General features: G+C 40.6%; 1 protein-coding gene across 2 annotated transcripts in view; it reads right to left on the reverse strand.

The window, feature by feature from the left end:
* Positions 1-7,686, reverse strand: part of LOC123513643 (rho GTPase-activating protein 1-like) — a 46,726-nt gene extending 39,040 nt beyond the window's left edge. For both annotated transcript variants that reach the window (XM_045270921.1, XM_045270919.1), the window contains exon 1: positions 7,518-7,686. In XM_045270921.1, coding sequence (XP_045126856.1) covers positions 7,518-7,554 — 37 coding nt within the window. In that variant the 5' untranslated portion in view covers positions 7,555-7,686. The remainder of the gene's footprint in view (positions 1-7,517) is intronic.
* Positions 7,687-10,506: the final 2,820 nt, after the last annotated feature.

The following is a 10,506-nucleotide window of genomic DNA, read 5'->3' on the forward strand; positions in this document are numbered from 1 at the left end:
CTTCCTCCTCCTCCTCCTCCTTTCTTCTCTTTCCTCTTCCTCCTCCTCCTCCTTCTACAAGACGGTACTCATGTGACGTAATTATGGAGGAGGAGGAGGAGGAGGAGGAGGAGGAGGAGGAGGAGGAGGAGGAGGAGGAGGAGGAGGAAATAGGGATAACTGTCTACCTGAGTCTGTCTGTCACGTCAATTTCCCTTCTCTCTCTCTCTCTCTCTCTCTCTCTCTCTCTCTCTCTCTCTCTAAACAAAGGTGCACCAGGTGAGTTTCTGGACACACCTGGCTGCTCATGTGTGTGTGTGAGACAGGTGTGTGTGTGTGTGTGTGTGTGTGTGTGTGTGTGTGTGTGTGTGTGTGTGTGTGTGTCTCAAGATGGCCAGTATGATAACTATAATAACTGTATTTCTTTGTTGTTGTTGTTGTTACTTGTTTTTTTTTACGGTGATACAAATCTCTCTCTCTCTCTCTCTCTCTCTCTCTCTCTCTCTCTCTCACACACACACACACACACACACACACACACACACACACACACCTGCTCAACCTCATTTTCAGAAAGGCTACGTAACGAGAGAGAGAGAGAGAGAGAGAGAGAGAGAGAGAGAGAGAGAGAGAGAGAGAGAGAGAGAGAGTTTTAATACATATACCACCACCAAACAGGTAAAATTCAGCCACAGGTCAAACACAGGTCAAAGTAATGGGTCACATGTCATATAAGGTCAAAATTTAGGGTCACATATCACCACAGGTCACAATAACGGGGTCAAAGGTCACACGGAGGTCAATGTAGGTCAGGTCACAGAAGATAAAGCACAGTAGACTCATTGCAGCCTCCTAGTTTGCCAGTACACAGCTGATAATACTGCCTCGGTTCACCACTGCCCTCGTATCAGTGTTACCACCTATCACACACACACACACACACACACACACACACACACACACACACACACACACACACACACACACACAACAATGTTACGTTCTTTGTTTATCCCTTTCTGTTGCATGTTTGTGTTATCTTTAGCCTCTCTGTGTGTTTAGGTTTGGTCCGTCCTCCTCCTCCTCCTCCTCCTCCCTCTATAGTAATAACAGCATCAATATCACACCTAGTTTCTCTATTACAACAAACATTTCGACACTCCCTCTATTGACATCAAAAGATTACACCTTCTCTGTATATACCTTACTGTAGCTTCCTATAACCTAACCTAACTTATCCTATCTTAACCTTACCTTACCTGACCTATCTGTAACCGTGAAGTGAGGCATGACCAGACACCCCTTATCACTGTCCTTGTGGTGTGAATAAACGAACAAACGAACACTAAGGACATGATATTTCATCCATCCTGTCACATCCTGTCAGTTTTGTAATGTGTGTCATATGCATGTTCTTTTCCTCTCTTCTAATATGACTCAAGGGCCAGGACAGGATGTTACGAGGGTTTATCAGCGAACTACACTTGTCCTTCCTATAAGTCCTGTGTTCTGAAAGGCTCTGCTCTCTCACCACTGTTTTCTAAAGGAGATTTATTTCATAGCGATAATTTCACCCATGAATTACGTGAGATATATTATTAAGTACATCAATTAGGAGAAAGAAAGGGAAGATTACAGAGATAACTCCAACAATGAATTAAAAGTACAACACGCACACGGGGGATGGGCGCACACGCGCGCGCGCACGCACGCACGCACGCACACACACACACACACACACACACACACACACACACACACACACACACACACACACGGGCAAGGATCTTAACGTGTCGGGTCTGTTCACCAGCAGCAAGTGGGTATGGGATATAACTCGAGGGGTTGTGGCCTCGCTTTTCCGTTGTGTGGAGTGTGTTGTGGTCTTAGTCTTACCCGAAGATCGGTCTATGACCTCTGAGCTCGCTTCGTAATGGAGAAGGCTGGCTGGGTGACCAGCAGGCGACCGTGAACACACACACACACACACACACACACACACACACACACACACACACACACACACACACACACACACACACACACAGCCACCCATCCACCCCCACACCCTCGGGCCAGGAGAGGGGTGTCGGTCTGGGTGCAGGCGCTGGCCACATATATACGTTACGGAAATCATTTTGAAAATGTGAATTCCCAAACAGGCAACTGGATATGAATGCTATACAAATTCTGGTTTGTTATCAATCAAAACTAACTCCTAAAATTTAAAAATATTGCCAAGATGAGGAATAGTAAAGATATTTTTAAAATCATATTAAATAAAGTGTTAGAACTTCTACTTCTTCAAAAACAATTCTAAAGCTCACCAATTTCATTCAAGAGGATGGATAACGCTTTTTAAAAATTATGACTATCATTTCAATATATCAAAACCTGGCAACACGCTAAATTAGAAAAATAAATATTTGAAATATGATGTTATTTACAATATTAACTGGGCTACAAATCAATATTAAAGTCCACATATTTAACTTATCAGGAACCCTACACACTTTTCCTGTCGTTAACTATTCTTTGAAAACGCAAACACTTCGCTACAACCTCAAACAAAAAATCATTCACAGCTGGGGGAAAAAAATAACGTATTTTCGCCCTCTCATTTAAATCCTAAACACCCTCTAAACCACCATAGATCACTCAAGTCAAGCTTGGAAGACACGTAAAACACAACAAACCATCACAGGAAACCCTTAAAAGGAACTTGCGATTCGAATTAAATAAACTGAGACAAATATATATATCACTGTGGAAGTCGACGATCTGGGACTCCTGGAGCATTTTGGCGGGACCCGGTGATGACGTCACGTCCCAGCCCACTTTCTCTCACTGGGCCTCCATTAATAAACAAATCAGGCAATTGCAGAAATATTTTAACAACGGACATAAAAGATGAGGGCTTTGGCTCCACTTTGTTGCCTGTACGGCCTGTAATGTGTGAGAGATGAGGCAAATATGGCTGAGAGAGTGCCAGGGGATGAGGGAATTGGTTTGGTAACATTGAAGGTTTGCACTGTTGAGGTTTTTAAGTATCTGCAGGTGTTAGTTCACGGGCATGTAATCCTGCAGGTTACCAACGTTAGGTTATGACATGGCAACACCGTGAAACAATGAATTACACCAATATATTTATTACTTACGTAAACCAACGACTGTTTGGTGACGGCTGGCCGTGACATCAACACACACACACCGCTGTCCTCGGATTACTGAGAGGCTACACACACATTATTCTCTTCGTTATTATTAGTATTTTCGTCTTCACCATTCTCACTGTTTCTTTCACCGCTGGCGTTTTGTCCTGCCAGGGTGGCAGCGCACCATGGCCACTGGCCAGTGAAGGCTGCGGAGGGTAAATAAATCCTAGCCGGCCACGGCGACCACGGGGACACTTTGCACGGGACGCGTTTGACATTAATTTGTCAGAATCAACATCACGAATACAATACATTTATATTATATTATAATTATACACCTTCAAATAGGTACACTCACGTATGTATGTATGCGTGTATGTACGTATGCATGTATGTCGGGTCCTTACTTAATGAAGCTGTTTTCCTACCGGTATTTCAAACAAAAGTGACATCTGTCATCCTCTTTTCATGTCAGTTGTCATTGCCTACAGCTGCGTATGACGTAGCTCGGCTGGCCTGCCTTCCTGCCACCCACAGCCATCCTCCCCTACCTCCCTCATCCCCATTATTCTTATACCTCCTTCACCCGCCTCTCTCTCTCTCTCTCTCTCTCTGCACAAGACAGAATGGCACACACAGAGGAGGGGTGGTGGAGGGACATGACGTGGTGACACTAGCCACGGAGAGGGACAGACCGTGACGTAGCAACGGGAAAGGGAGGAGGGGATATTTGGATCTTTGTATAATTGACATTACTATAATTGACAATTGATGTTCCTTCCTATTACCACCTCCTCCGTTACAGTGCCTCATTTTCTACTTTTTTTTTCTTTTTACATTTATTTGATAAGTACTCAGGTTAAAAATGACGAGGTATTTACCTCGGCACAAGCTACTCTTCACTGCTCACTGGACTGTATACGAACTCCGGAACGGCAGGTACACTATTATAGTATCTACACCACTGGGACAGGGCATGGACCAGAGGGGAACGTCAAGTGGATGGAGAGTAACGGCTTAGTTTCTGAGGTGGCTGAACCAAAGGAAAACAGAATATTTCACTACGTGTGGGGCTGCCCGGTGTTGCTACTGAGATACTATGTGGTCAGCATTAAAAGGGTCGAGTGGTGGTGGGGGCTGTACATCATATCAACAAGTAAGATAGGAAGATATAAAAAAAAAAAAAAAAAAATTAGCCTATTAACTTCGTTTTTTTTTTTTTTTAAGTTATAACCTACACAATGATGAGAACAAATTAGATAAATGAAGTGAATAAATCTAGATTAACTTTCCCTAATCCTCAGATGAAAATATGACTCTTACTTTGATAGTACATTGGAAAACAACTATTTCAGATGAGTCCTTTTTGAAAACAATAACAAATAAGTATAATTTCAACATAAAAATTAAACATGAAGGAGAAATAAAGCAATACGCTGACAGATGAATGAATAAATAAATAGATGAATTCAGTTAGGATAAGTGCCGATAAAGTTAGGTTAGACACAGATGAGATTAGGTTAAGTTTTTTAATTTATTCACTTCATTAATTACACTCACCTTACAAAATAAATGAACAAGTGAAAACTAAAAAAAACTAAATAAATAAATAAACATAATATTTTAACAAGAAACAAACAGTAAATCTCCAAAAATTATCAGGCTAGAGTTAATCCCACAATCCCTAAAACTGACCTTGCCAACCACACACCTGACATGACCTTCCCAAACCTGACCAGTGGAACTTACTCACTCACACCCACACTGCCACACACCTAACGTGACTCCACAACCCACAAAACTGACCTTACCCCACCCATGCACCCAACATGACCTTCCCAAACCTGACCACCAGCACACACACACACACACACACACACACACACACACACACACACACACACACACACACACACACACACACACACACACACACACACACCTAACGTGACTCCACAACTCACAAGACAGGGTATTTTTACAGTGTTACACCATAATCATGTAACATGTCTTTTCTTACCCTTCTCATCTTATAGAGCTTTTCATTCGGAGTGATTTGAACCCACACACACCCGTCACAAATTGCTGACTTTAAAGTTTTTGAAAGAACGAGCTCACTGATGTGTCAGCGACAGGAAGCAACACATGTGATGGATAGGCCGGCACTGAGGAATGCCAGTTAGGTGTGTTCATTCATGTGTGCATGTCACATTTGTTGCCCCAGCATGAGATTAATCACGATGATTGGTTCTTTTCTTTGAATATGAAACCATTAGCCCATAAGAAAAAAATTAATCAATTAATTAATAAAAAAAAAACAATAAAATAATTGAGCCAATCATAGCATGGTATTCCATCGTGTGGCGGAAGAAGCGGCTCAATTTGAAATATTTGAGTCCATCTGAAGAAGATATCACTGCATGCTGGTTGTAGTGTGCACTATTACCAGTGCATTCACCAGTTTTTTGAAGATTCAAAGAGAAGCAGAGATTTCCTAGGGAACACAGTGTACTCCCCAGTGTGGTGGAGTGCCCAAAGTGCCAGAAACCATGCCAACACAGGGAAGACAGCCACATTTGGAGTGTACGGGAGTTATATTATTCCAAAAACTAAAAAGTGCATGTTCTGTAATCATAGTACAGGTAGCACGAAAGGAACATTCTTACAGAACGTGTGTCACCCGCCTTGGAAAGTGGTCTTGTTTGTCAGTCACTGGTTGAGTTGTCACTGGGACCACAAAACAGTGATAAGGTGTTTGGAAATATCACCAAGAACATTCATAAACTAGCGATCTTCCTGCAGTGAGGTGACAGACTTCTGGTTCATTAATCAGGAGACTATTGGTGGTTCGGGAATAGGAGTGAAAATAGACGGACACTCATCATGCAGCGCAAGTACAAGAGAAGCCAAGTGGTGTGGTAAATTTGACTGTTTGGGGAATAGATTTTCCCACTCATATAAAACCACATCCACCATGGGTCCATTATAATCAGTGACGGCTGGGGAGCTTACAACAGCACTGAAAAGCTAAGCCACACCCTTCATAAAATCAACCACTCTGAAAACTTTATAAACCCGTTGAACATTGAACTTCAAACCCAGAACATTGAATACCTCTAGAGGAATGTCAAAGAGTGGGTGAAGCGGACAGGTATACAGAGCCGGTACCTCTATCGATACCTGGCCCAGCACCTCTTCGTTAAGGACCAGGAGGACAACATACTGCTACACCACTCCTCTGTCCACACCACCAAACATCCCCCCTCAAACCCCCCCCAAGGCAGCCAACATCAACAGCCGGCTTCTCTCGGTGGTCTCCAGTGATAAGAACCAGACCAACGATAAAGTAACGACATCAAATGCATTTCTTAGCCATTGCAGTTAGGTTAGGTAAGGTAAGGTAAGGTAAGGTAAGGTAAGGTTAGGTTAGGTAAGGTAAGGTAAGGTAAGGTTAGGTTAGGTTAGGTTAGGTTAGGTAAGGTAAGGTTAGGTTAAGTTTGGGTTTAGGTAAGGTACGGTAAGGTAAGGTTAGGTTACGTAAGATAAGGTAAGATAAGGTTAGGCTGGGCTAGGTTAGGTTTAAGTTCAAGTTAACATTAAGTTACATGAAACAACTTTTTTTCTTTTTGTGTGGCAGTCTTTCGTAATGACTTCCTTCCCTTTATCAGAAAATTGTGTTTCCGGAAGAGACAAGATGGTGACGAGGGGGAAAAAAGTGCTGATTTCAAAGTGATTTGTGACGGAAACAAAACACAGATTCATTCACAACAGATCAAAATGTACCAAAAAAAAAAATTAATTAATTAATAAAATAAAAATGAATAAATAAATAAAAGTTTCATCTTGAAGTGCAAATATGGTGAAAGACTGTACATTTAGCCAAGTCTGACCTTAACACACCCACACACCTGACACGACCTTCCCAGACCTGACCAGCAGAACTTACACAAACACATCTGACCTGACTCCACAGCCTACTAATCTGACCTTACCCCACCCACACACCTGACATGACCTTCCCAAACCTAACCAACAGACCTTACTCACACACACACACACACCTGACCTGGCTCTATAACCCACAAAACTGACCTTACCCCACCCACACACCTGACATGACCTTCCTAAACCACAAAACTGACCTTTTTTTCACCCACCTGACCCCACAAACTACAAAACTGACCTTATCTCACCCACACATCTGACTTGACCTTTCCAAACCTGACCAGCGGCACAAACTCACATCTAAACCTGCCACACACCTGACCAGACCTCACAAACCTAAACACTGACCTTATCCCACCCACACACCTGTTCTGACCTTTCCAAACCTGACCAGTGGCGCCTGACTCTTATTTGGCTCATTATGGCGGCCTGACTCACCTGGCATAGGCCGCGCGGGGTTGTGGAAGGTGCTCATGGTCGCCTCACACTCCCTCCATCACAACCACACACAACACAAGGTCACAAAGTTCACAAAAAGGTCAAGGAATGGTTGGTTGATAAGTCCACACCGCCCCCTCTTCTCTCTGCCTCTTGTTGACACTTTGGGTCTCGGTCTGGGCTGGTCTAATCTTGATCTTGGCTAATTTGGGGCTGATTTTTGTTTTTCTTTTCTTTTTTGTGTCTTTTCTCTGTTACTGTTTATTTTTTTTTTTGCTACTTTTTTTTTATTTATTTTTCTTTTTTTTCTATTTTAGTTTTTTTTATTCTAGTAATTTATGGTTTCTTCCTTTATTTTCTTATCTCCTTTACTTCCATTATCGTTTTCTCTGCTCTTCTTCCTTGTATTTATTATTATTATTATTATTATTATTATTATTGTTATTATTACTATTATTATTATTGTTATAATCAATATTATTATTGTTTTTATTATTATTTTTTGTTCATATCCATTACTTTTCCTTTTACTTTTATGTTTTCTTAGTTTTTGTTGTCCTTTTCTACATCCGTTTTTGTCTTCCTTCTTTTTCTTTCAATTTTATTTTCCCGTTTTTTTTTTATTTCTAGTAACATTTATGATTTTCCTTTTACTTTCTTATCTCTTACATTTTAGCCTTCTTTATAATTTTCTCTGCACTCTTCATACCTTTGTTTATTCATTTATTTATTAATCTTTTACTTACATCCTTCACTTTCCCTCTTACTCCTTTGTTTTACTCATTTTTTCATTTCATTATTTTCTTGATACCTCTCTCTCTCTCTAACCTAACCTGAACCTCAACTTCTATGTAATGCAACACCCAATATTACAAATTCAGCTTTTTTTTCTCTCTGGGCAACCTAACCTAACCTGAACCTAAACTCTTACATAATGCAACACTCAATATAACCAATTCAATGCCTTTTTTTCTCTTCTTTTTTCTTAACTTAATCTAATCTAACCTGAACTTTTAGCTAATATAACACCTAATGTAACCAATCCAACAGCTAGTTTTTCTTCCTTTTTCCTGCTAACCTAACCTAACCTGAACCTGATTTCTTATATAATGCAAAACCCAATGTAACTAATTCAATGCCTATTTTAATTTTCTTTTTTCCCCAACCTAACCAAACCTAACCTAACCTGAACTCCTATCTAATACAACACTTATTTTTCATCTTTTTTTCTGCTAACCTAACCTAACCTAACCTAACTGAACCTCTTAATACAACACCCAATATAACCAATCCAACAGCTTTTTATTCTTCCCTTTTCTGGCTAAGGTTGAAACAGTTTCGTCAAGACATGTTGGTTTATTAGCAAGAGGTAGAAAGCCTTTTTTTATGTATACAGTACCTTGTTCTGATACAAAACATAATGTCCAGTACAGTAATACAGGCAGGATCAAACCTCGCTCTGGGGCTGTGTGTGTGTCGGGGGAGGGAGGTGGTGGGGAAGGAGAGGACAAAATATAACGCAAGGCTCACATCTGGGAATATTCTGGCTCTCATAAAGGTAATTCTTCAAAGGCCACAGAGATAATTTTCTAAGGTTCCTGTGAGTGTTTTCTTCAGTGATGGTACAGATTTCTTGTTGAACTATTGCAAAATCATCAAAACCCACTTGGATATCTTAGTAACTTCCACTACAGCCTGCCAAACTACTGCAATCATGAAAATGGCCTTGAAAACTTCATTAACTTCCACTAGAACTATTAAACTGTCATTACAATCATGGAAACCCACTCGAAAACCTCATTAACTTCCACTACAGCCTCTTAAACTGTCATCACAATCACAAAATCACCCTTAAAAACTTCAATAACTTCCACTACAGCCTGTTAAACTATTATAATCATGAAAACACTCTTGAAAGCCTCATCAACTTCCACTACAGCCTGTTTAACTATTGCAATCATGAAAACATCTTTAAAAACCTCAATAACTTTCCCTACCACTTCTTAAACTGTCATTACAACTACAAAAACATCCTTGAAAACCTCAGTAACTTCCACTGTAGCCTGTTGAAAGCAATGAAGTCAAAATGCCAAAATGTTTGAGAGTAGACTTCTAAATCCAATCCTGATAACTTAAATAGGTTACCAGAGTTACTTTACCATTAGTCACTCTTGGAAACTGTTATAAGTAGTCAGAATATCAGTACCATCCATTCACTGGCTCCTAATAGCTCTAGTAACTGGTAGGAGTATGATGAATAAGAGGGAAACTTCAAGACACTTATCCCATTCTTTCCAGCTAACTCTCTCAGCCCTGCTCTGGGACTGCCATCTAAATGGGCGATACTGTTTTGTTGATTTTTGATGCCGTTGGCCAGATTTCTGCTCTTGCATAAAAAAAAAAGAAAAGAAAAGCTGTCCTGCCTTTTTCTCTAATTCCATCAACAATAACAGGGAACTGGCATCTAAGTGGGCTTAATTGTTCAGCTGTTATTGTTGCTGTTGGCCAGATTTCCCGTCTTACATAAAAAAAAAAAAAGAAAAAAAGAAAAAAAGAAAAGTTGTCCTCTCTATTCCCTTATGCCACCAACACACACACACACACACACACACACACACACACACACACACACACACACACACACAGCCCACAGAGCCTGATTCACCTTCAGCAAAAATGTTGATGAGCACAAGAGTTGAGTTATCACATCATGTATTAACTAAAAGCTGGTGAAAAGTGATGTCAGGTTAATATCAAGAAATTAGGATGTGTTGTATTTAGAGAGAATGTGTATGGGTGAACGAGACCTCCAGAGAGAGAGAGAGAGAGAGAGAGAGAGAGAGAGAGAGAGAGAGAGAAAGAGAGAAAGAGAGAACATACAGTATTGGTCATAGTACGAAAGGTGTCAATTTACATCATTTCTTTACAATTTATCAACAATTTTCGAACAAGTAATATTAAGGTACATCATCACTTTATCATGAGTAAC

The sequence above is a fragment of the Portunus trituberculatus genome, chromosome 36 (genome assembly GCF_017591435.1).
Source record: "Portunus trituberculatus isolate SZX2019 chromosome 36, ASM1759143v1, whole genome shotgun sequence".
In the NCBI taxonomy this organism is placed as follows: Eukaryota; Metazoa; Arthropoda; class Malacostraca; order Decapoda; family Portunidae; genus Portunus; species Portunus trituberculatus.